The sequence below is a fragment of the Chiloscyllium punctatum genome, chromosome 18 (assembly GCF_047496795.1).
Source record: "Chiloscyllium punctatum isolate Juve2018m chromosome 18, sChiPun1.3, whole genome shotgun sequence".
Classification (NCBI taxonomy): domain Eukaryota; kingdom Metazoa; phylum Chordata; class Chondrichthyes; order Orectolobiformes; family Hemiscylliidae; genus Chiloscyllium; species Chiloscyllium punctatum.
In genome coordinates, this window is record NC_092756.1 from 71,467,489 (window position 1) to 71,493,882 (window position 26,394).

Here is a 26,394-nt window from a genome sequence, read left to right on the forward strand (position 1 = left end):
CTGGTAATGGTGGCAATTACGTTATCCCTTCTAATAAAGACACGTTTCGATCTCTAATGTCTTTGTAGGAAACAAAATCTGTCTAGTTTGTTTTTTACCTAGTGTGGCAGTTATGATTGCAGACCCAGGACAATGTGGTTGTCTCTCAAGTACCCTGTGACATGGTTTAGGAAGTCATTCAATTCATAGGTAATTAGAGATGGCCTCACCAGTGCTGTGCACACATTGATGGTGAAGCTATAACTAAATGACTTGCATGCCCAGTAACAGAAGCAGAATGCTGTAGACAGCTAAACAATCCTAGTCAGCAGATGTAATTGAAGCACTTCAGTCCTGCCCCATTCATCGTAAATGCTGGTGGACAATTAAACAACTCACTGCAAGAGGAAGTTTCGTAAATATTTTCATTCTTCAGTGATGGGGGATTTCAAGACATCGGTGTGACAGATAAGCATTTGTAAGAATCTGAGTAGATGATGCTTCTGAGGTCCTTATCATTGCAGATATTAATCTGCAGCAAATTAAACACATTTCACTTAGTAGCAGGAAATGATTGGCACTGTGTTCTCATTGGTTGCAGTCCGACCTAGCATAAAGAAAGGTGGTACTGGTTATTGAAGGCCAGTCATTCCAACCCCATATATTGCTGCAGAAGCTCCTCAAGGTTATTTGCTAGGTCCAGTGATTTCTATCTACTTTATCAATTATCTTCCCTTCATAAGATTAGACGTGGGATTTTCATTGTACTATCAGCAATGCTCAGTACTATTTGGGACTTCTCTGATACTGAATCTGGCTCTATCCATATGCATCAAATCCTAGACAAAGCTCAGGCTTGAGCTGATAAGTGAAAAGCAATATTCACACCATTCAAGAGCCATGCAAAAACCATCTCCACAAGAGAGAATCTAACTGCCACCTTTGACAATTTGGTGGCGGTCACAAAATTCCCCACTATCAATGTCCTAAGAGTTATTATTGACCAAAAATTGAATTGGACTAGCCATACTAATACCATGGCTACAAGAGTGGTAAGTAACTCGCCTTACTTGCCAAAGTTTATCACCAACTACAAGCACAAGTCAGCAATGTGATGGAATACTACCCACTTACTGAGATGAATGTGCTTTCAACAACATTTGAGTTTTAACAACATCCTGGACAAAGCAGCTTGATTTACATCCCATTTATATCATAAACACTGACTCGCTCAACCATTGATGTGTAGTACCAGCAGTCTGGGTTACCTACACGATGTGCAGCACCAACTCAACCATGCTGTTTTGACAGCACTTTCCAAATTTGTAGTCTCTGCCACCGAGAAAGACAAGTAGATGCACTTAAATGCCCACCACTTGCAAGTTCCTCTCCAAGCCATACACAATCCTGACATGGAATTATGTTAAGAACATTTTGGGTATATGGAAATGACATAGACAATGGTAGTTCAAGAAGGCATCTAATCATCACCTCCTTGACGGCAATTAGAGATTAACCATTACTGGCCTAGCCAGTGGCAATCACATCCCATGAAGGCATATTTTTTTTAAAAAGTGAGTTCCAGTGCACTTCTCTCAGTAGAGCACTCTGATGTTCTAAAGAATGAAAATTAAGTTGATCAGCATTATCTAAACCCTGCAATGTGATTTTACTGTCCATTCACTTTGAAATAGAATGTTGCATCATAATTTGTATGCTGGTGAGTTTATTTTGAGTTGACTTTCTTTGTGTTTTGATGTAATTGCCTGTTTGATTTGGCAATTTTTTGCAGTGTTGTCAAAGATAAAAGTAGTATTGCATACTTTAGATTGACCAATTTGGCTCCGCTCCTGAATGATGGTGGATTTTGTATTTTGTGACATCTATAATAAAGAGGTCATCTGGACAACCTCAAACTGTCTGCCAAAATGGAAGACGTAAAGACTATATTGTAGCAGTACCTAATCTGAACATTTATATAACTGACCAGTAATACCTATTGACAGAACTTGTAAACTCTGACACTTTAGTTCTGAGCAGATCTGAATGTTTGAAATCCGTTTCTGATTGCAAAGTGCAGAACAGTTTCTCCCCTTTGCCCCTCAAAAGCCATCTTAGTTATTCTTTAAGAAAGAAAGTACAGGTCCTGTAAAGTAGAGCTTGATATTACTTTTAAGTATTTCACCGTAGATGCTTCTAAGAGCAATTGATGGTGATCTCGCTTCATTAATGGGAATTTCATTCTATTTTCTTTTAGGGCTTGTCGTTGCCTTTTTAAGACTAGCAAATATACCCAATAACTTTGTTAGGCACCAGGAAATGCCTCAAATTCAGATTTTATTTTCATCAATGTTAATGGAGTAATTGCTATCTACTGAGCCACATTAATTTGTATAATTCTGATTTTTCAGGAGGCAGGTACTGATTAGGGTCAAAGATTTTCAGTCTACGATTTATCCCTGATAGATTGTTCTCTGTAAACATGTCTACTGCCTTGCTCTTGTTGCCATTTTTTCTGCTGTAAAACCAAAGGTATTTCTAAATTTGAGACCAGCCCTGACCTCTGTATCAAATTCAATATTTCTGGCATTCGCTTACCAAATAATTTATACAAAATTAACCTTTTTGCAAATTTATATTGTTTGTGTGCCAATCACTCTGCATAATTATACTAGAAGTCACAGTTGGCAACATATTCAAAATAATGCTTATTGATCATTACAATGAATTAAGACATAAGCAAAGTATAAGAATCAGTTATTTTTTGCTAATAATTATCCGTATGTCAAGGCTTGTTCAGAAAAGTATCAATCTATTGGGTATAACATTCTCTGCCAGATCAAATTAGCAACATGACTGTGTATGAAAGATTTATGCAGAACTGATCAAAGACCAAAGTTTATTCTATTCAAGCCTAAGCCCCTCTAATTTTTCCACTAAGATTTCATTTCCTTAATTTCTAGTAATTATTTAATCATTCATCAGGAAAAGGCAATAACTAATTCTCATTGCATACTTTTTATTAGTGATTTCAATTATGCTAAAAAGTTGGAGCTATACTTAGTGTGTGAAATATCTATTAATTTTAACCTTGAATTTAAATAGTGCTCGCTTGAGAAATGATCTTTCTCACAGTTGAATAGTACAAATGTTTAAACCTACATTTTAATTTGGAATGGCCGTCTGAGAATAAACTGTATAGTCAACCAAGTGTTTACTGTTACTAATTTGAAAACACTGCTTTAGTCCAAAAGAAAATAATTTCATTTCATTTTATAGAACTGCTTGATGTGTGATTGGCGCAAGTCCCTTCTTGCAGGTGTATAACACTGAACACTCTCTCACCTTTTTAACTTCCCAACATCCAGGGTGTAAAACACTGTGCAGCTGAGGCACTAATAGTGGAAGAGATGGAAGGTGGTGTCCTTGGGGCACTCGCAGTGTGTATTCTTGCTTTGCAAACTTTTTCAATCTATATTTTGTTTATCCCTTTTTTTTTCCTAAAAAAAACACAAGGATGCTCTGCAGTTGATTTCAAATGAAATTTTACTGGGCTAAAAGAATTCCATAAGGTATCATGTCTTGGAAAAGAATTATATACAGAATCCTGATAAGTAGAAGGATTAATAAACATCATATAGAACAGATGGAGTCAACTGTGCAGTCTGGCCTTATCGGGCTCTAAAGTTATTAAAAGTTATTAAAAATTAAATGCTCTTTATTTATTTGTTTTTGTACTTTGAGTAGCTTATATCCATTAAACGATGCTTTACTCTCACAGGAGCTCACCTGATACACGGTCTATGTTTGGGTCACTACAGCACATCATCTGTAGGGTAGGGTGATGCAACTGCAAAAATTATATTTGTGAAGATTTGCATTATGTTTGACGTGTGATCTTAATGGAGCTTACGTTATATCCCGTGTATTTTTTGTAACTGCATCCTAAATTTTGTCACTTGCGCACATGGATCTAGAATTAACAAGTTAACTGCTTTGGAGTAGCTTAGACCAAGTGAACGCACTGCACTTGCAATGTAATTGAAGTTTTAAAATTCTGGACAGTGCTTTTTTTAATGTATTTATAACTCGTCTTATGAGTGGTGTTTTGATCTTTTTTTAATTTTTTTTAGTTTTATGTGATTTCAATGTGTTTTTCTCCTGTCCGTTATCGCTCACATATATAATGGCTCCAGTGCAGCTAGATGAAAGAAGTACGTGGGCAGGTGTATAAAGTGGGTTCGAATCAGGTCAGTATGGAGAATCCTGTAAGTGACCGCATCTGAATACCCTTGCTTAAATTGGAATCTTCATTTTGATTTGGTTATTTTTGGTATGATTGCTGTCAAAATGGAGTTCAGAAAGTTAGTTATTTTAGTTGCATCAATTGATAGCACAACCTCTTTAAATCTTCAGTAGGAGTTTTCGCATGGGAAGAAACATTTTTCTTTTGTTTCTGTTAAAGTAGGACAAAAAGTTCAGCCGTTGTTTAACTGAATTTATTGATGTAGACTACTATTTCTGTTTCAAAAATTTTGAAATTAGACTGTAGTTCATTGTTTGACACATTCTCTCTGAGTGTGCACAGCCCAGATAGACTGACCGTTTAGTTGGTGAATTTCTTTCCCTGTAGCTGGGATAATTGTATTCAGCCTTATAGATATCGCAATGTTGATTTTTCTCACTGGTTTTATTTCCAAGACATGGTACTTGCCTGGAACCTTCTTCACAAAAGTCTGATTGATCTCTAAAAATACAAGTTGCCCTAAACAAGTGTGAAATCATCTGTGTGACTTGTAATACAGTAAAACTACTTGGGTGAAAAAGTATGTTTCCGATTGCCGCCTTGCTTTGCAAGTCCAGGTCACAGAAAGAGAGTCCATGGAAGACTACAGCCATATTAATACTGTGCCTTGGACAAAACCATGAAAGCATATTCAGGTGTTGAAAAGGCTGAGTAATCTATCATGAAAGGGAGAGGAGAATGCTAGGACTGGGAAATGATGTGTGTTTGCTGCAAAGATTCCCCGCTAGTTTGAGGTTTGAGATACTCTGTACAGATCTGTTCATGTTGAATTATTTACAGACTGTAGCCTATTCTAATAAAAAGTACTCTTCGAAAAGGTTGTCTTTAATGCCAGTTAGCTCTGTAATGTTGTAGTTTGACAACAATTACTCAACATTGTGCACCATAGTGCTGTCTGTAAAGTATTGATTATGGTAATAGCCTGCTATATTGGTATGTACACTTAAGTTTGCACTTGGAAAGTTATCACTATAGCCTGAAGTAACAGTGATATATTTCAAACTCAAAATATTAAGCCTCAAAATTTTAAGTTGACGCCCCAGCTGGAGAATCTGTCAACATTTTGAAACATTAAAAGAGTCTTATCTTTCCCTTTCTTTGTGGAACATTTCTAGTATATGATCAAGTCTTGACACAAGTGCACATTTATACAAAATTATTTTGCTTTTGTAGAATCCTATAGTAGTGAGTAACTTAATAACAAGCAGCTACAGGAGGTGCACAAAACAGCTATCTTGATTTCCATGACTACCAGGAGACAAACCATGTCAAATAATAAGGTAGGAATGGGAGGGGAATGCTAAATTATACAAGAAGGTTAAACTCAAAATTCAAAAATGTATGCTTTCATAATCGTTCACATCTTTTGTTGTTAAAAACTGTTTGATTTTAGGTAAACTTGATATGTATTTAGATTCACATCCTGCTTCATATCAAATTTTGAAAACTCATAGGAATTAACTTGACTTGCAATGACTTTAGTTGTGGTAATTTTATTGCAAACATCTTCAGACTGCTCAACTAAATTTTAAGTGTTTGCTCAAGTTATTACTGGACTAATTTACAGAGACCAGTCTCTGTATTTTTAATTGTGTCCATTTAGTTTAGAAAAGGCAAATGGTATTGGAAACATACTTTGTCAGAGGGATAGAAGCTGGGAGTACTTTTTACGCATGTGTATGATTCATTGTTTCCCATCTAACCCTGTTTTTCACTTTGACCTCTGTATTACAGGAGATGCCAGTCGGCAGAGAATCAGATTTACTGACGATCGGGTCTGCAAGAGTCATCTCCTGAGCTGCTGCCCACATGATATACTTTCTGGAACGGTAATGTATTTTGTAGATGAAAAGAGTTCATTTTATTTCACGATTTTTTTACTGAAATTGGTCACATCTAATACCAAGCATTTACATGTGTGTTGTGCATTTTGTTAAAATAGGGACACTTTGTAATTAAAAATGAGGATTCAAACAGCAGTTGGTTACATGAATAAACTAGTACAATATTCCTTGTAACTCCAGGATGAAATAAACACTGGATCAATTCTGAAAACTGTCCAATATCTTTAAAATCAAACTATATAAAAACAGTGTCATGTTTTGCTACTATTGTATACTGTACATCTATTAATGGATTGCCTGTGATGTTGCTCACGGTAAATTGGTGTAATTTTATCATGAAACCTATCATGAAATGCAATGTAGTGTGAAGTTATCCACTTTGGTAAGAAAAATAAAGCAGAATATGTTTTGAATGATTAGAGATTGTGAGAACTTAACATGCAGGTATAGGAAACAGTTATGAAGGTATAACTTTTATTACATAGGTGTTGGAGTAGTAAGTCTAAATAAAAGTGTTGATGAGGTCACAGAGGATGCTGAATTTGACATGAGTAACAAGAAGGAGCAAATCAGGAACCAGAACTTCAGGAGGTCAGATTAGATTCAGGAAATGTTGAAGAAAGTAGCCAAGAAGACACTGAAATGTCAGGACAAAGTGATGACTGCAAATGCTGGCGAGTCAGAATCAAAAAGTGTGGTGCAGGAAAAAGCATAGCAGGTCAGGCAGCAACCAAGGAGTGGGAGAGTCAATGTTTTGGGCATAAGTCCTTCAACAGGAGTGATGAGCTTTTGCTTGAAACATCAACTCTCTAGCTCTTCAGTTGCCTGACCTGCTTTGCTTTTCCCAGCACCACAATTTTCCACACTGAAATTCCAGGGTCATGTTGCAAAGTGAAAGTTTGGAAGTAACTGATGGCGATGGAATTGACAGGAAAAAGGTGATGAGGAAGATCTAGGACCAGATTAAAAGATATGACGAGAAACAAACTTAGTAGGGGCAGAAAGGGAACAAGCTGTTGTAATGACCCAAGGCAAAACAGGTGAAATGGAATTCGGTTGTTCAGGCCACAACTCTGGTTTTACGGAAGGCCATACTTGCCCCATGGCAATGTATCACTAAAGATTCAGCAGCCTGGTTGTTGTGGGAAGAAATTGATTGCATAAGCCTTATATTCCCTGGAGTTTAGAAGTGTCATAGGTCATCCAGTTGAAATTTCTGAAATTCTTGAAGGAGCTTGACCGTGTAAATGCTGGAGAAGTGTTTCTATTTACTGGGAACTTAAGGCACTGAATCAGTCTCAGAATAAAGAGTTGTACACTTAGGACCGAGATGAGAAATATGTTCATTCACAAGATTGTGAATATTTGAAACTCGCTACAGACTAACGCTGGAGTTGTAGCAGAATGTTTAGTGATGAGAAACATCCACCATTTTGTGCAATTCCATGCTTTTAATTGCATTATATTCCACTGTAAACATTTAAACAAAAACAAAATGTGGCACTGTTTCTGAATGTAACATCAGAAAGGGAACACACCTGTTGATTTTGGCAGGTGGGATAAGTTTGTGCATTTTGCCTGCCCCAACTTCTGGCTTTTTCTGAAGTGGCACCAGAGTACAAACACCACTTAAAGGATCAAATACAGCATACAGACATTGGATTCTGGGACAGCTGCAAGATGGTATGCTTGAAGAGTGGGAGGAAATCAGGCTACTGACCTCCACCTTACAGAGAGTGCAGTTTTATTTATCCTTTTCCCCCCCTGCATTGGGCGAAATGGTTATTTTCTCTCTCCTCAGAAATCTCAGGCCCCAGGTAACAATTGGAGATGGTCAAATTATGCTGTACTCATTTTACTGGTTATAGAGAAGCAGGCTTTTACTCTAGTTGTGCATCCTCTCTCTCCTTTCTAAAACTGCTTTACTGTTTTGACCAACAAGGGATGTTGAACACATAAGCTTAAATGAAATTAGCATTAACAATTGTATTAACAGAAGGCATAGAGCATTCAATTTGTAACTTTGTTTTGGCAAACCCGAAAAAATGAAGCAAACAATGAATTTTATAAACCTAACTTTAAATTTCTTGGAGATTCTGGGTGCTGCCATATATTTGGAGAAGTTAGTTCCAGTGGATCAACGTTCCCATGTGCAAGTCAACAATCTGTTCTTATAGAGGGGATCAACTTAAATGTAATAAGATGTCTCAAAATGATTCGTAGGAGCATTTTAAATCAGTGTGACATCAGTTCACAAATGGAATATTGGGTTTGCTGACAAAAAGTTTGGTCAAAGACTTAGGTTTTAAGGAGAGTCTTAAAGGAGGAAAGCAAGGTTGAGAGTTGGGGACCGATTCCAGAGCTTAGACAAAAAAAAAGGAATGCTTTAAAAAAAAACAAAATTGAAGGAGTGAAGATATCTGTGAAGGTAGCAGAGCTGATGAAGTTTATGGAGATAGGTAGGGCTAGACCATGGGGAGATTTTTAAACAACAATGTGAATTTTTAAAGTGGATCCGTTGTTTAACTAGAAACTAATATAGGTCAGCAAGGGCAGTTGTGATGGATGATAGGTATCATTGAGAGAGTTTTGGATGATCTTAGGTTTAAAGAGGCTAGAACATAGAAGTCAAGTTTGGAGTACATTAGAATAGTGAAATTGAAAGGTAACAAATACATGCATGAGCTTTTGGGCCTCAGATGAGCTGAGGGTGACGATGTGAAGACCACTTACAGAAGTGGAAATAAGAGATCATGGTGATGACACAGTTGTGGTTGGGAGTTCATCTTGGGATCAGAACAGTCTGGTTCAGCCTCAGGGTTGTCATTTGTGGCTGTGAAACAAAGCTTGTCAAGACAACCAAATGCAATGTTTCAGTTATCCCAATATTTAATTAGACAAAATTGTATGTAGCTTTAGAGACATTGCACAGGCTGAGAGCAGCGTTATGATGGTTGAGTTGGTTGTCAGTGTGCATGTGGAAACGACATGTACCGTATATTATAATTGATGCAAAACCTACTTTAATCTGGTGATTTACAGTGTCAACCTTTGAAACTCACGTATGTTCAACTGTCTAAGCTGAGCTACAAAGTGAACCAAATTCACTATTTTATACCATGCCTGGAGTTTCCTCCATGGATATGGTCAGGAATTTAGGCCCAAGATTCCCTCATTTTTAGCTCCCGTTTTTTTCTGACGCAGTTTTACTTCCAAGTACTTTGTCAATCTTAATGGATGACTTATAAATTTAAAATAAACTATGTGAAGTTAAACAGTTTGAACACAAGGAAAGTAGTAAGCCCACATCTGTATTTCTTTAATTATGAAAATTAAAATATGAACTCCTTGATCATGCACAAGGTGGACAATTAGAAATATTATGTTCTGTCAAAGTTAAAACTCCCAACACCAGCTTATAGTCCAACAGGTTTGTTTGGAAGCAATAGCTTTCAGAGTGCTGCTACTTCATCAGGTGGTTGTGGAGGTTAAGATCATGATTTTTGACTTTGCCCACTCCAGTAAGTGTTTCATTTTTGCTTGTTTCTATTGTTTCCTTGTCTCTTTTTTAATAGTGCAAGGTTTGTAGCTCAGGTTGAGGTTTAGGGTGTAGGTTTGCTCACTGAGCTGTAGGTTTGATATCCAGACGTTTCATTACCTGGCTAGGTAACATCATCAGTGGCGACCTCCAAGTGAAGCGAAGCTGTTGTCTCCTGCTTTCTATTTATATCTTTCTCCTGGATGGGGCTCCTGGGGTTTGTGGTGATGTCATTTCCTGCAAGGACTGCCACAAACACTACGTAGGACAAACAGGAAGAAAGTTAGCCACCAGGATACATGAACACCAGCTAGCCACAAAAAGACACGACCCTCTCTCCCTCAGAGCCCTACACACGGAGAAAAAAACCCACCATTTCGACTGGGACAACACATCTATTCTGGGACAGGCTAAGCAAAGACATGCCAGAGAATTCCTAGAGGCCTGGCACTCCAACCACAATACCATCAACAGATCTAAATACCATCTATCAACCCCTCAGAAAACGAACAGGAAATGACATCACCACAAACCCCAGGAGCCCCATCCAGGAGAAAAATATAAATAGAAAGCAGGAGACAACAGCTACGCTCCACTTGGAGGTCGCCACTGATGCTGTTACCTAGCCAGGTAATGAAACGTCTGGATATCAAACCTACAGCTCAGCGAGCAAACCTACACCCTAAACCCCTTTTTAATGGTACTGTTATGTTGACACACTGCAGAAATGGCTGTTGAACTCCAATGTTAACTGGGGATTTGCCCATTTAAAAGCAGAGACGTTAATTGCTGATTAAATAAATAAAGCCTGAGATGGCTTGCCATTGTGCTTTTGTCAGAAATCTATTCATTTTCAGACAATGATTGTCAGACAGCTAGCATTTCAAGATTTGCCTTAGAAACCACTTTAGAAGCACTGTGCCAAATAATACATATTGATTTGTTCTGCTGTTGTCATGCTAGTGATGTATTATCCTGCTTAACATGGTGTCCAGTTGTTGGAGACCCACAAGAGAATTTAAATTTCTTATAATTCTGGTAATACAAATTTATCTCTTTCTCCAACCATTGCCCCCCCCCCCAAAATCATCATAACAATCAAATATAGTCTGGTCTTCGTTTCATATACATAGAAAATTTTGCCATATAATTGCAATATGTGCAATTTTTCCTTGTCCCCCTCCCCCAAACCTTTGCACTGTACAGGAAAATGTTGGAGAGATTCTGAGCAAGGGGGGTTTATGGTGCACATCTGTGTCGAACTCCAGGGAAGGTGTGTGGAGGGAGAGAGAGAGTGGGAGGTCACCGTTTGGAGATGGTGCCTGGGCTCCCATCGATGTCCAGGACTGTTCTCGATAGCGTTTCTTCAGTAAGCCAAGTTCACATTTAATCACGAAACAGAAGACACGCTCAGTATTGGAAACACTTCTTCGATGTAATGTTTCTTTCGGGACCTCAAGATCTCCTTCGGATAATCCAATATTCAGATAATCGAGGTTTCTCTGACTGAATATAGGTCATCCACATTTTTAAAAATAAGGTGCAACTAATTGTTACAGCAGCATTACATAATAAACTGGATTGGATTTGACTGGTTAATGCAATTTGATACTTTGCCCCTGGGCAGTTTGCACATGGAATGGAGTTTGCACATTCTCACACTGTCTGCGTGGGTTTCTTCTGGGTGCCCTGGTTTCCTCCTATGGTCCAAAAATGTGCAGGTTAAGTGAGTTGGCAGTGCTAAATTGACCATAGTGTTCAGGGATGTGTAGGTTAGGTGCATTAGTCAGGGGTAAATGTAGAGTAGTGGGGGAATTGATCTGGGTGGGTTATTCTTCAGAGGGTCAGTGTGGATGTTTTCAGCTTGTTTCCATACTGTAGGGATTCAGTTCTATTCTTCTATTCTATTTTGGATTTTAAGTTTCCAGTTGACTGCCATGATTTAAGATAACCTTCCCTTTCTGCTAACTGTTTAAAGAAGTGTTAAATTAATTTTGAGTTAGTTTTTTTTTAAATGGGGTAGAATTCCACCATGTAGACCTTGAGTTTTAAACTTCAGTAGCCTGCCATTCCACTTATTAAGGCCTTTAATGTGCTCATTGTGGTGAAGGAATTTACTGCTTATTGTTGGGTTAAATCACATAGGTAGCAAAGCAGGAGGAATTTGAGTTTATAGTAGCGCCTCAACTTAGGAAATTAATCCATTCCGGGACCCAGTTCGCAAACCAAAAAGTTTCCGAACTGAATTAATTTTTCCCATTGTTCGGATAGTGTAAGAATGCTTGGACGGCTGTTCACAGCGCACACGCCAAAGACTAACTGAATGAGATCACTCTGGGCCTGAGAACTTTTGCGTTCAACAAGTGCTTAGCAAAGCAGAACAATGAAACCACGTGGTCGCACAAGGGCTTTTTGCGTTTGTACCTTCATTCGTAGCTTGAATTTCGTACGTACGTTGAAGCAAAATTTTGCATACAATCCTGTTTGTAAACCGATTTGTACGTGAACGGGGTTGTTCGTATGTCGAGGCGCTACTGTATGTATATTGTTTGATTTGAAACTGCTGCTTATTGGATCCAAAAAGTGAAAAGTGTTTTCCCAGCATACAGTTACTTAGGAATTGATTATCCTTTGGCAAAGGAATGATTGTATTCTATTTCCTTGGATGTTATGTTTGTCAGTTCAGAGACTTGTACACTTATATGGTAAGGGATTGAAGATTGAAAAATCAGATGATGTGTACGTTTGACAGTTTTCACAAAGTTATAAAACATAACTATTTTTGAAAATGACATACTATTCCTATCCCCTACAAGCACAAGCCACGAGTGTAATGAGATAATCTCCACTTGCCTTAATGTTTGGAGCTCCAAGAACACACTCCACAAGGCTCAACACCATCCAGTGCAATGCACCTTGCCTGACGAACATTCATCACTTAAAAAATATTTCCCCTTCTGAACCTCTGTATGCCATCTCAAGATGCATTGGAGTACCTCAACCTGACTTTTCTAACAGTACCTTCCAAGCCTGGAACATCTTCCACCTCGATTAATAGCAGCAGGTACATGGGAACACCACCACCATCCAAGTTCTTCTCCAAAACATTCTGACTTGGAAGCATTACAGTTTCTCATAAATAGTCAAAACGTGTGAACTCCCTCCAAATTACACTGAGAGGGCCTTCATACTTCAGAAGCTGAGGAAGATGGTTCTTTCTCTCTCCCCACCGCCCCATCCTCTTGAGGGCAATAAATGCTGAAATCAGTAACAGCTCCCACATCCTATGAAGGAATTCAAAATAAGTTTTGTTAGTAGCCGTTGGGCTACAGTTTGAATTTTATTAAGCGTTACTATATGTATTTCAAGCTCTAGAATCCTTTAAGCAAGCAGACAAATTGAGGAAGGAGAAGGTAGAGCAATTTTGAGACACAGTTACTGCAGTCAAAAGAAATTGTGAATGAGTAAAACGAACACATGTAAATTGGATACATAACCTTGGTGTTAGTTGTTGAAATGCCTTCTCACCATGATTTTGAGGGTAATGAATACATACAGGACAACATGGGCATTTCTTGTAGACTGGAGAAAATTGAATAACTCAAATAACGGAGGTAATGAGTTTCTAAAATGTGTTTGATAAGTTTTCTACATATGTTTTTGAACCAGCATTGGATACGATCCTGCTAGATGTTGTGATAAGTAAAAGTCTAAATTATTTAACAAATGCAAATATTAACCATAATTTGATCAAATGAAGGAGATGTGTAAGTGAAAGTTAAAATTTAAGCAAGGGCAAACTTCAAGGTGATAGAAAGAAATTGACCTTTGTAAATTGGGCTGAGGAAATACCGGATCAACAGTGGGAAGTGATCAAAAGGCTTTGGTAAATGCAAACATATACACCTGAAAGACAAAAGCTCTAATTTTGTACTTACACTTCATTCATTAGCAATGGTTGTTTGAGGCAGCATTAAACTAAAAGGTTTACATGTGTGCAACTGGGAAAGTCTTTTTAAAAAAAAACAAGGGGATACTAAAAAGGTAATAATTTTTATGGGATACATGATGGAAGGATTAATAGAGTTGATTTTTTTTAATAGAAATGTTCTGTCTGATGAATCTAGAGCATAATTGTAGTTAAAGTTGAAATACGGAGATTGAGGAGTGACCTTATAGAGGTTTATAAAATCATGAGGGGCATGGATAGGATAAATAGACAAAGTCTTTTCCCTGGGGTGGGGGAGTCCAGAACTAGAGGGCATAGGTTTAGGGTGAGAGGGGAAAGATACGAAAGAGACCTCATGCAGAGGGTGTTACGTGTATGGGATGAGCTGCCAGAGGAAGTGGTGGAGGCTGGTACAATTGCAACGTTCAAAAGGCATCTGGATGGGTATATGAATAGAAAGGGTTTGGAGGGATATGGGCCGGGTGCTGGCAGGTAGGACTAGATTGGGTTGGGCTATCTGGTCGGCATGGACAAGTTGGACCAAAGGGTCTGTTTCCGTGCTGTACATCTCTATGACTCTGTAGCAGTGAAATTATCTTGGCTTGTTTAAGATATGTGTTAAAAGTCATTTCATTGATTAAGCTTTTGGTGATCTGACGTAGTGTATCCTGAAGTGTCATGTTTTGTTTTATTTCATAATGTTCTCATGAGATGCCTTGGACATTTTATTAACTCAAAACGTTTTAGTCCCTTAGTGCTGTTAAACCATTGAAGTTTTTTTTTAACAAGTAAAATGTGTAGATTGAGGGTGGGGTCAAAACTTGAGCCAACATTTTCCAGGTTAATGAAACTTTCTTTTTAGATAAGTTTTGAGGAACAAGAGAACTTGAGAGTAGGACCTTAACTACACTCTCCTCTGCTATACCTAAATGTAAATTATTTACAATGACTTAATTATGCACCGCGTGTTTTGTAATATTTTAATCTGATATAATGTACAAGTGAAAATGCTCTTTTTCTTTCATTTTAGTTCACTTTGTTTAGCACTGATATGTGTTGGTTGTTTACATCCATAGGTGTTTCTTTATTTAAATCAACATAATCCAACAGTGTTGTCAAGCATCTGATCTTTTAACTGTCCTTTCATTTTCAAAGCCCTATTAGCATTATTGATGGATATAAGCAATGGTGTGTCCAAGGTCCACGACTATGTTCTGAGGGAAGCACTGAAGCTTGGCGCAATTGCCGCCAAGGCACTTTGGGGAAAGACCACTGTCTGAGGTCTTCCTGACTGAGTTAAATGGGGGTCCTTTCAGTTTCCGAACCCGCCTAGTGCCTCAAATGCATGTAAATAGAGTCTTGGGTGTGTAAGAGCTGTCCTTTATTTGCTTGGATAAAGTATATCTCCAATGTTTGTTTGTTTTCTTGATATGCTACTGTACAGAACCTAATCACTGTTATGGCTATATACAACGATACGTTTTATGAATAAAGCTTATTTTTGGGGAAACAATGGTGTGGTATTGTGAGAAGACCATCAACTCGGTTAAAGTGCCCTTTGGTTTGCCTGAAACCTGATGGTCATTCAGTTGAAAGAGTTGACCCCAACTGAGTATTGGAGACTGGGACATTCCAAAGTCCAGGACTAAATGCTGAACGGTGCACTAAAGCTTGGGTCAGCTGCCACCAAGGCACAGTGGAGAAAGACTGCCTTTTAAGGTCTTTCTGCCAAAAGACAATGAGGTCAGTTCACTTATCAGATCCTCTCAATGCGTCAGATACATGTGAATAATTCCTAGTACATTGCCTAATTAAGAAATGCCTTTGGATTAATGGTAACTATCAACAAAGTCAAACTCCAATGTTGGTTTCCTTTTCTATGCAAAAAATTGTACAGTTCTGAACTGCTTTAGTAACTGTGTATGTAATAAGGATTCCCTTTTTTATAAATGAAATATGGCACGGTGGCTTGGTGACTCAGTGGTTAGCACTGCTGCCTCACAGCGCCACAGACCTGGGTTCAATTCCCGCCTCGGGCAACTGTCTGTGTGGAGTTTGCACGTTCTCCCCGTGTCTGCCTGTGTTTCACCTGGTGCTCCGGTTTCCTCCCACAGTCCAAAGATGTGCAGGTCAGGTGAGTTGGCCATGCCAAATTGCCCATTGTGTTAGGTACATTAGTCAGGGGTAAATGTCAGGAAATGGGTATTGGTGGGTTACTTCTTGGAGGGTTGGTGTGGACTTGTTGGATCACATGGCCTGTTTCCGCACTGTAGGGAATCTAATCTACATTTTTGCCAACAGAGATGGTTGTAGTATCATTAATTTGCAGTTGCATTTCATATCATTCACTATTGGCTGATTAATATTTGATTTATTTTTAAATTTCCTACAGAGAATGGACCTTGGAGAGTGCACAAAAGTTCATGACCTAGCACTGAGAGCAGACTATGAAATTGCCTCCAAATTAAAGGACCACTTTTTTGAAATGGATGTAAGTGATGTTGTAATTATTAGTGCTGTAGAGTTAAAAGGTATGGTGATACCTTAAAACAGAAACTAAAAATGATGTGCTTTCAAATTTATATTTTAGGTTTTTAATTGCATTTTATTTAAACATTTTAAAAACACGAAGTCATTTAGTTGAAATTAAGTTCACTGATGGTTCCAAAAATACAGATACGTGTCCAAAGCATTTGGAATGTAGGAATGGAATGCAGTTTAATGCAAAATGAAACAGTATGAGATTATGCATTCTAGTAGTCCTTGCAGATGAAAGTCCAAGTTGCATAACTGTCTTATTATTAAACAATAATTAATTGGTATAGATTTCACAGTCTGTGAGAGAAACACAAGACACTATCGTTATTCATAACGATCTGCGTACTATTTCACCTTCTCACCTAGAAATTTTTGTTCTCACTGAAACTAGATTAATTATAACTTTATTATTTTTCTCCAACATCAAAGCATAAATATGAACAATTTTAACTACTTTCAAAATACAAAATATCATATAAGTCAACCTTTGAAGCCTCATGGAATTCCCCCCCAGAATGGATGTCAATTTATATACCAAGTGAGAAAAGGGCATTGCTGTATTGTGTGTGGGTGGTCACCATTTTGAAAAATCATCTGCATCAGATAAAAAGTGTGGGTATGTCTCAAACTCCTGCACATCTTTGCACCATTGTTCATGTTGTTTGATTTCCATTCATTGTTGTGGTTCTGTTCACCGAGCTGGGAATTTGTGTTGCAGACATTTCGTCCCCTGTCTAGGTGACATCCTCAGTGCTTGGGACCCTCCTGTGAAGCGCTTCTGTGATCTTTCCTCTGGCATTTATAGTGATTTGTCTCTGCCGCTTCCGGTTGTCAGTTCCAGCTGTCCATTGCAGTGGTTGGTATATTGGGTCCAGGTCGATGTGCTTATTGATAGAATCTGTGGATGAGTGCCATGCCTCTAGGAATTCCCTGGCTTGTCCTATAATAGTAGTGTTGTCCCAGTTGAACTCATGTTGCTTGTCTTCTATGTGTGTGGCTACTAAGGATAGCAGATCGTGTTGTTTCGTGGCTAGTTGGTGGCTAGAACGTGTCGTTTCGTGGCTAGAACGAAGGACCCGATGCCCAACATGAGCAAAACCAATGTAGTGTACAAAATCCCATGCAAGGACTGCACAAAACACTACATAGGACAAACAGGACGACAGCTAACGATCTGCATCCATGAACACCAACTAGCCACGAAACGACATGACCAGCTATCCTTAGTAGCCACACATGCAGACGACAAGCAACATGTGTTTGACTGGGACAACCTACGATTATAGGACAAGCCAAACAGAGAACAGCCAGGGAATTCCTAGAGGCATGGCACTCATCCACAGATTCTATCAATAAGCACATCGACCTGGACCCAATATACCAACCACTGCAACGGAGAGCTGGAACTGACAACCGGAAGCAGCAGAGACAAACCACTATAAGTGCCGGAGGAAACATCACAGAAGTGCTTCACAGGAGGCTCCCAAGCACCTGAGGATGTCACCTCGACAGGGGACGCAACACAAGTTCCCAGCTCGGCAAACAGAACCACAACAACGAGCACCCGAGCTACAAATCTTCTCACAAACTTTGATTTCCATTCAATTGTAATCTACTAATAAGTGAAACATATAGAGTGAAAACACAAGGCTGACTACTAATGCATATATAGTATGTCATGCTGAAAAGGGGATCCCACTTTTACATTGGGTATACACAAAATTATGACTTTCTGCCTGTAAAAATGGTGTTCACTTCTGCATATAGTGTGCAATTTATGGTATCTCAATTCAACCACTTATTAAGCTATTTTCCAGAAAGTAAGACTACATTAAATTCATCTAATCTACCCTCATACTTTAACCCCTGAAGTCCAGGTAATGTTACTGTGAAATACTCCTATACTCCTTCCAAAAAAATACTTTTTGCTAAGGTGCAGTACCCAGAATTGTGAACAGAAACACAGAAGTAGTCTTATAAGTGCTTTAAATAGCTTTATTGAAGTTTTCTCTTTTACATTCTAGCTGCCTCGTATTTTTTGTGTGATAGATATCAGCAGCAAATTTGAATTTTTGGCTGTTAATTGGGTCATTCAAGTTGTTAGTAAATAGTTGAAGCCAGATTGCCGTGAGATGTAATTAATCCGTTCCCTCTAATACAATTGTAATTACTGCTAGCTGTTTTCTACAATGTAACCATAGCTATATAACGTGGAAACAGATGCTTTGATCTAACTTGTCCATGTCAATCAGATTTCCTAAACATAACTAGTCCTAATTGCCATTTTTTTCTAAACTTTTACTGTTCATGTACCTATCCAAATGTCTTTTAAATGTTATAATTATGCCCACCTCTACCACTTCCTCTGGCAATTCATTCCATATATGCACCAGCCTCTTTGTGGAAAGAGTGGCCCCTCAGATCCCTTTTAAATCTTTCCCCTCTTAGCTTAAACCTCTGCCCTCTAGTTTTGAGTCCCCTACCCAGAGGAAAAGCTCTTGGCTATTCACCTCATTTATGCCCCTCATGATTTTATAAATCTCTATAAGGTCACCCCTCAGCCTCCTGCACATGCCAAATGCTTTCTTCACCACCTTGTCTAGCTGTGATGCCAGAAATTATGTACCTGAACCCCTAGGTGCCTCTGTTCAAAACCACTCTTCAGGTCCCTACCTGGAGCCTGCACTGATTTGACTTAGCAAAATGCAACACCTCATTTATCTGAATTAAATTCCATCTGCCTCTCCTTGGCCACTTGGCCCAGCTGATCAAGATCTCATTGTGCATTTGTATAACCTTCACTGTCCACTGTGCTACCAATTTTTGTATCATCTGTGACTTACTAACCATACCTCCTATGTTCTCATCCAAATAATTTATTTAATGACAAACAGCAGTGGACCCAGCACTGATCCTTGTGGCACACCATTGGTCACGCCTCCAGTCTGAACAACAGCCCTCTACCATCACCATCTGTCTCTTACCGTCAAACCAATTTTGTATCCATTTGGCTGGCTCTCCTGGGAAGGTGTGATTTAATCTTACAAAGCAGTGTTTGGAATTAATTTTAATTAAGATTCTCTTATCAATACTTATTCAATACCTTCCTGAAGTTTTAGAAGCTAGGACCATAGCCATTCCTTGCCTGCTACTTTGTTTTTTACTCAAAATATGCACTTGTATTAGATAGATATGATCAATCTTTACAGATCCACGTTGTTTTTCTCTAATCAGTACAAATTTCTTTCGAGTGTTTGAATACTGTCCTAAATTGCAGAATGAAATTACTTCATTTCTGCAGAATTAAACAAACAAGTCCATAATGTCCTGGTTTTACTCTCAGTAGAGTAAGATAATCTGGAGTACTACTTGTAATTTTGGTACCCTTAGCTGAAGAAGGATATAATTGCATTGAATGCAGTTCAGAGAAGCTTCACTCCAGAAAAGAACGGTTTGTTTTCTGAGGAGAGATTGAGTAGTTTAGGCTTTACTTGCTAGAGCTTAGAAGAAAGAAAGGATATCCAACTGAGGTATAGATGCTAAAGAGAATTGACAAAGTAGACGTAGAGCAAATGATTCTCTTGTGGGGCAACCTAGAACGAGAGATCATAGTTTTCGGCTGAAGACTGGCAGATTTAGAACCGATGATGAGAAATTACTTTTCTGTGAACCCATGGAATTCACTACCATATAGTGCAGAGTATACCAGGACATTGAATAAATTTGACAAGATAGACAGATTTTTAATTAGTAATAGATTAAAGGGTTATGGGGAGTGGCAGGGAAGAGGAGTTGAGGGCTAAATGAGATCAGCTGTGATCATATTAATTGGAGGAGCAGGTCCAAGAGCTGAAATGTCTCCTCCTGCTCTTAGTTCTTTGAATAAAGGTATAATTCATGCAATCTGTTTGAGCCATTTTCTCTGTCCAGTGCTAGCCAGGTCTGTTGTCCTTCACACAGGAAAAACGTTTGTCAGTTACCTGTTTTCTATTTATTACTTTACGCCTTCAATTCTTCCAGGAAGAGGAAGAAGTTTTCAAGTTTTATCACATTTCCTATTTTGCAAAGGATGCTAAGATTATGTACTGCTCATATGAGATACCTATTTGGGACAATTTCAATTACTGATACATTCTCCTGCACTGGCCAGTGACTGAGTCCTGTAAATTTATCTTTAGATGAGTGATAATGTTCTCAGCAGAAACCATAATAGAGAGATCTGCGTGTCCTTACATTTATGTTTTAACCAAGAAGTTTTGTTATGATTCTGCCCTCATGAGTCCAGGTTCCTAGTTAGAGGCAGACAAGTTTTGCTGAGTCAGATTCATCTCGTGCAGCTGAAATGAAATGTTCCATAATTCAAGTAGGTTTTTGTACACTATGTTGAATATCTTCTGTCTGGTGTAATCAGGTGTTTATTTGCTGCCATAGATGTGCTTAAATCCTGCCTGCCCCCTTCAATTTCCACTGCTGTACTGATGGAAGTTTAAAACCCAATATTTTATCAATACCTGTAAATTTATTATTCCAGTTTCTAAACATGCTCTAAACCTATCCAATTTCTAAGTAACTAGACACTGTAGTTTAAATAATGTAATGTAAGTCATTAATAATAATCATTGTGGCCCAGGAGGGGACAGACTGTGTAAATATAAGTGTGTATCAACAGATAAAGATAGATGCTTCGAACCATTACAAAGACAAACTAAAAGCTCTGTATTTGAATGCTTAGTGCATTCATAATGAAATGGACGAATAGTCCGTTCAAATAGAAATAAATATGAATGATCTGATATTTATTCTTGAGCAATGACCTTTGATGACAAAGACTGGGATCTAAATATTCCTGAATGTGTGACATTTTGAATGAACATGAAGCTGGAAATGGGTGGTGGGGTTGCTCAGTTAATTAAGAATGGCGTTAATACAATAGAACAGTACAACACAGGAACGGGTCTTTTGGCCAACCATGTCTGCACCGATCATGATGGCATTGTATATTAAACCCATCTACCTATGCGTGGTCCATAACCCTCTATTCCGTGCCTGTTCATGTATGGCTCTTAAACATTGTTATCATTTTTCTTCTGCCATTTTCCCTGGCAATGTTCCAGGCACCTACAAACCTCTGTTTAAAAAAAACTTGCCTTGAGCATCATCTTCAAACTTTCACCCTCTCAACTTGAACCTATGCCTCTGGTATTTGACATTTCCACCCTGGGAAGACTCCTGACTATCGACCCTATCCTTGCCCCTCATAATTTTATAAATCTCTCAGATTTACCCTAAGACTGCAATGCTCAAACCAAAACACAAGTTTTTCCACACACTCTCCTTATAGCTAGTCTACTCCAATCCAGATAGTATCCTGGGAAACCCCTTTTGCAGTGTGTCCAATGCCTCCACATCTTTCCTAACATGTGGTGACCAGAAGTCCCCACAATATGCCAAATGTGGCCCAACTAAAGTTATATATATTTGCAACATGACTTGCCAACTTTTATACTCCGTGCCATGACAGATGAAGGCAAGCATGTTGTATGCCTTTTTTAACCACCTTGTCCACTTGTGTTGCCCTTTGTGTAACAATCTTAATATTAATTCTAAACTTAATGATCATTAACTTCAGATATTTTGCTATTTCAAGATTAATCTTTATGCTGTTATCTTTGATTTTTAGGCCATGGATCATCTGCAGTCATTCATCACAGACTGTGACAGAAGAACAGAAATTGCAAAAAAACGTTTGGCAGAAACCCAAGAAGAAATCAGTGCAGAGGTGGCAGCAAAGGTATAATCAGTATTAGCCAGTGATCTAATGAAACAGGGGTATAGACACAAAATAGACTGGCTGCACAGGAGCAGAATAAGTAGGATTTGTGTACTGCTTTATCATCAATTTAAGAAAATGGTAAGCTTGAGGGGGAAGATGTAGGAACTTCTGCCAAATGTATCTTTGATCACAGTCGTCTTATTTTCTTCCACTAGTTAAAATACTCTATTAAAGTTTAAAAAGTACAAATTTAGTATGTGAATGTGTGCAACAGGCTAATTGCACCTTGATTTCATGCTTCTATAATTATTTTTACAGTTAGACTACTAAAAGGCTGTAGCAGTATAAGTTATTCATCCTCTGTAAAGCATCATTAAAGAAGATTCCTCTGATGTCAAATGACCTTCAAATTTCTCACTCCATAAACTTTGAAGTGCAGTTTTTTATTTTTCTGTTTTCAGCAACTCTTATCTGAGATTTTCTCCTCCTGTTTATACATAATCTTGATATGTCGCCATGTTCTATATTTTCGTAACCTGTAGTGATGTGTCTGCAAGTAATGTGATTATTAAAATGTTGACATTTTTAACATACCTGCCAAAATATCACGTCTTTTTCTAAGTTTCATGTTTTTGGAATGTACAAAGAATCAGTGATTTATGTACTTCTGATACAGCGCTTAATATATTTCGACACTTTTTATGAAGCTAATGAAAATGACACTCCTTTCCTTTGGTCTTTTCTGATTGGTGTTACGCAAGTTATCTGATCAATGTGTCCTTTACAAGAAAAGGTTTGTATATTCCCCAGACATACTCAACATTACAGTTGTATTGCTGTGGAACTTCTTTGCCACACAGCAAAATGAGCTTCGTAGGAGTTGATGGGAGGTTTATTTTGTAACACATAAATGAACACAGAGACCCGATTGGTCCTCATAATTTAAGGGAAGTGAGATATTTAGCATTGTATCGCCAGAACTGTGTCGAAGCTGGAAATTGATGCATTTTAAAAATGCTATTTGTCTAACCATGCAAAATCTAGTTGACACCCCAAATTCTATCCTCCTTGCTTGTTGAGTAATTAATTCAGGAATGGTATGAATTCTACTGTGCTCAGATGCCACCAGCTAGACTTTAATATTCCAGATCACCATTACCTGTCCTGAAGAGCAGTTTGTGCACACAAGTTCTGAGTAGCAACAGCATCTGATTCTAATCTCTTTTTACCAATCACATAGCCAGCCAGATATCACAAATAACAAATTGTCTATGGGGAAAAGTATAAAATAGTTCCTGAAGCCTAAGAAAATGTACTATAGCATGAGTTAGAAGGATTAAAAATGGACATACAAAATCATGCAGTGTGTTTCAGCTCTCACTATTTATTGATAATCAAAGTTTGGGAGAACTTTGATAAATTTATTGATAAATTGAGACTTACTCAAAAACATTCAATTCTTTTAATAATATAACATTAAGACAACTGACAGAATGCTTATATCAGAGCAGTCTCTTAAATCTATGTCAAAAATGCATTTAATTGTTTTTGAACAACAATGTTGGGATTATGTTGATGTTAGCCTGTCTGTCATCTCTCAGGCTGAGCGAGTTCATGAACTTAATGAGGAAATCGGGAAACTGCTTGCCAAAGCAGAACAGTTGGGAGCAGAAGGAAATGTTGAAGAATCCCAAAAGGTCATGGAGGAAGTTGAGAAGGCACGAGCTAAGAAGAGGGAAGCTGAGGTAAATGTGGTTTATATTGATCATGACTTTCCCTTCTAATTCTATTTGCCAATGTTTTTAATGTGGAATAAAAGTGCGTAGCTCACCCACTTTGAATTCTTTTGTTTTTTTCCCTTCCCCTCAAAATAAACTTTTAATTTGCTGTAGCAAGGAATGAAATTTGAACAATTTTCAATTGATTGTATTTTTTCTACTGGTGGTTCAATTATCAAGAGCAGAATTTGAAATTAAGTTGACGAAAGTATGTGTTACTTGTTACTATTTTAAAACTCCCGAAACCAGTACAAATTTAATCAGAGCTGTGATCCATATAAAAGAGAAAATGGAGTTCTGTCTACAACTACATTAATTAAGCTGTAATGTAATGCCAAACATTTTTAGAAATAATACTCATGTTCTATTTTGTATTTAAAGGCCCAATTGTCAAATTAAAATAAAGGGCCAAGCAATCAGTTTTGTGAGCTTTATTTGGAGACTTTTGCCAGTAGTCAAAACAATATTTGACATTTGATAAAATTTGAGCACAAGTACAGGCAGCAACCATGATTATGATCAGAGCAATCCTGAGGAGAACTAGAATACTGTTAGTGACAGGCAGCCCAACCCAATTGGATTACACATAACAAACAAAATTACATTGAGAGAAAATGTACACCATCCCTGTTTAAAACCTGTGAATACATGGAGCATCAAATTGGTCTCTTTAACTTTTAAATTAGGAAGCAAACATTTGTTATGGTTTATTTTGTTGTACTAGCCACATTATGATTTACAATCTAACCATTGCTGGAATAAAATGCAGGTTGCACATTTCATTGTCCAATTGCATTTTTCAATTTTTGATTGAATGTATCAAGTACCCTGCTAATTAAGGACCCCAGAAAATTGCCACTGGCAAGTGCTAATACACAATCATTCGGGAAGGAGAAATGGGGGGTAAATGTAATATTGGAGGTTGACACTATTTCAAGTATCTTGTATTAATTAGTCTATTATTAATCTAATGCTTCCCAACTTAATAAGAGAGAGCTAATGCATATTCTTTCTCCTTGCAGCTTTGTAGAAATCTGTTTGAGTTCATTATTGATGAAGCAATTGTTTAACGTAGACTCATTAAACCAGCTTTATATATCCATATACTAGTCCTATGATCAGTATTCATTAACATTATGGTTAGTTCCAAAGTGAAATCCAATTGAGACTAAAATTTAAAATTGAAATCAATTTTGGATTAGAATTTAAGACTGAAAGAGTTGCTAGTGATTTATTGGAGTAGTTGATTGACCTTTCAGCAGGTGTTTAGACACAAGATGTTGCGTGTCTTTGTGGCTGCAGGGAAAAAAACTTTTAAAATAATTCTTTTTACACAAACGTTTATCTGTTTTGCTTTTAAGTAATGAAACATATTACAAGATTTTTTTTCTAGCAATGTTCAATGCATAATTAAATCACAGAAAATCTGCCGCAGTAATTATTTGCTCAAAAGTTGAAGGTAAATTTCTGCTTGGCCCCTAACCCAAACATGAACTGGTATGTTGGTTCTTGCTTTCTGCCCTATTCTTATACAAACACTGACATTTTCCCATTTGCTACAAGTGCCAGTAACTTTGCATGTATTTCTCTCCTGGTTACAACACCGTCAATACAATACACTGTTCCCTGTTAACTTTCCAATTGAAAATTACATTTTCTGGAATAGATTATAAGTGTGGACCGTTAATTAAACCAAAAGGGCTCATAACATGGGATATCAAGTTTATCAATAACTCCTTTTGTCAGACTGAAATTTACAACTGTGAAAATTGCATGTTTTCCCCTTCTTTGATTCAACCAAATGTTGCTTGGTTATCCAGTTGTGTGTGTATGTTTGTGTGTGTATGTTTGTATGTATGTTTGGGGTCCTCTACAACAGTTAGTTAGTCAGAATACCCAGTTTCCTGAAAGATTTCATTAGAAACACAAGAGATTTTAAAGATGCTGCTTAATGGGACCAGTTAATAGAATGCAAACCCTTTTTTTTGCCTTGATAAGTTTCAACCATTTAGAACCATGCTTTCTAAGAATTTCATGACTCTTTCACAGTGAATAAGAGGAAACCCCTCTCAGAATATAGTTTTTTAAATTTTCAACATACAAATCCACTGGGCCATGGGGAATTGTCAGCCCATTAGGTGAAAGCTTGGAATTTACTCAGAAACCAAATGTATCCTTTTGTGATAGTTAAACTTCTTGCTTCACAAAGGTTATTTGTAACAAACTTTGTGCACAGAGCAACTTATTATTATTCAGGCAATGAGACATCAGTGCATCTTAAGCCACTTCAATAGCTTGGTCATCTTTGGAAAGTGATTGCTCAAATAGTTTGAGGGTTCTCCCTGGAAAATGTTTTTGAAGTGGTGCTGCTGCCTGTACCCACCATCATTATTTTTTTGAAGTTGGGTACCCACCATCATCATTTTTGAGAGGATGGGCACAAAAGAATTCAAAGTGAGTGAATACCCAATTTAGATGATATGGGGAGAACCCTATATGAATTATGTTCCAGAACATGTCATAAAAATGTAATATATTTTAATAACATTTAAACTTTGTTTGTACAAATTAGGGAAAATTCAATCATGTAATTGATCATGTAACTCCCTGGCTTACCCAACATTGCTGATATAATTGTAATTGATCTCTACCCTGTTTAAAAACGATAAATCTCAATTGTTAAATGAGT

General features: G+C 37.7%; 1 protein-coding gene across 11 annotated transcripts in view; it reads left to right on the top strand.

Annotated features, from left to right (window-relative positions):
* The window catches only part of LOC140489186 (putative RNA-binding protein Luc7-like 2), a 66,194-nt gene that overhangs the window by 17,753 nt on the left and 22,047 nt on the right, over positions 1-26,394 (top strand). For 5 of the 11 annotated variants that reach the window (XM_072588443.1, XM_072588444.1, XM_072588447.1 and 2 more), the window contains 4 exons: positions 6,020-6,114; positions 16,009-16,107; positions 21,835-21,945; positions 23,529-23,672. In XM_072588443.1, the coding sequence (XP_072444544.1) occupies positions 6,020-6,114; positions 16,009-16,107; positions 21,835-21,945; positions 23,529-23,672 (449 nt within the window). Of the gene's footprint in view, positions 1-3,760; positions 4,230-5,486; positions 5,566-6,019; positions 6,115-16,008; positions 16,108-21,834; positions 21,946-23,528; positions 23,673-26,394 lie in introns of those variants that run through there. The other 6 variants (XM_072588445.1, XM_072588449.1, XM_072588450.1 and 3 more) reach the window with 3 other exon arrangements.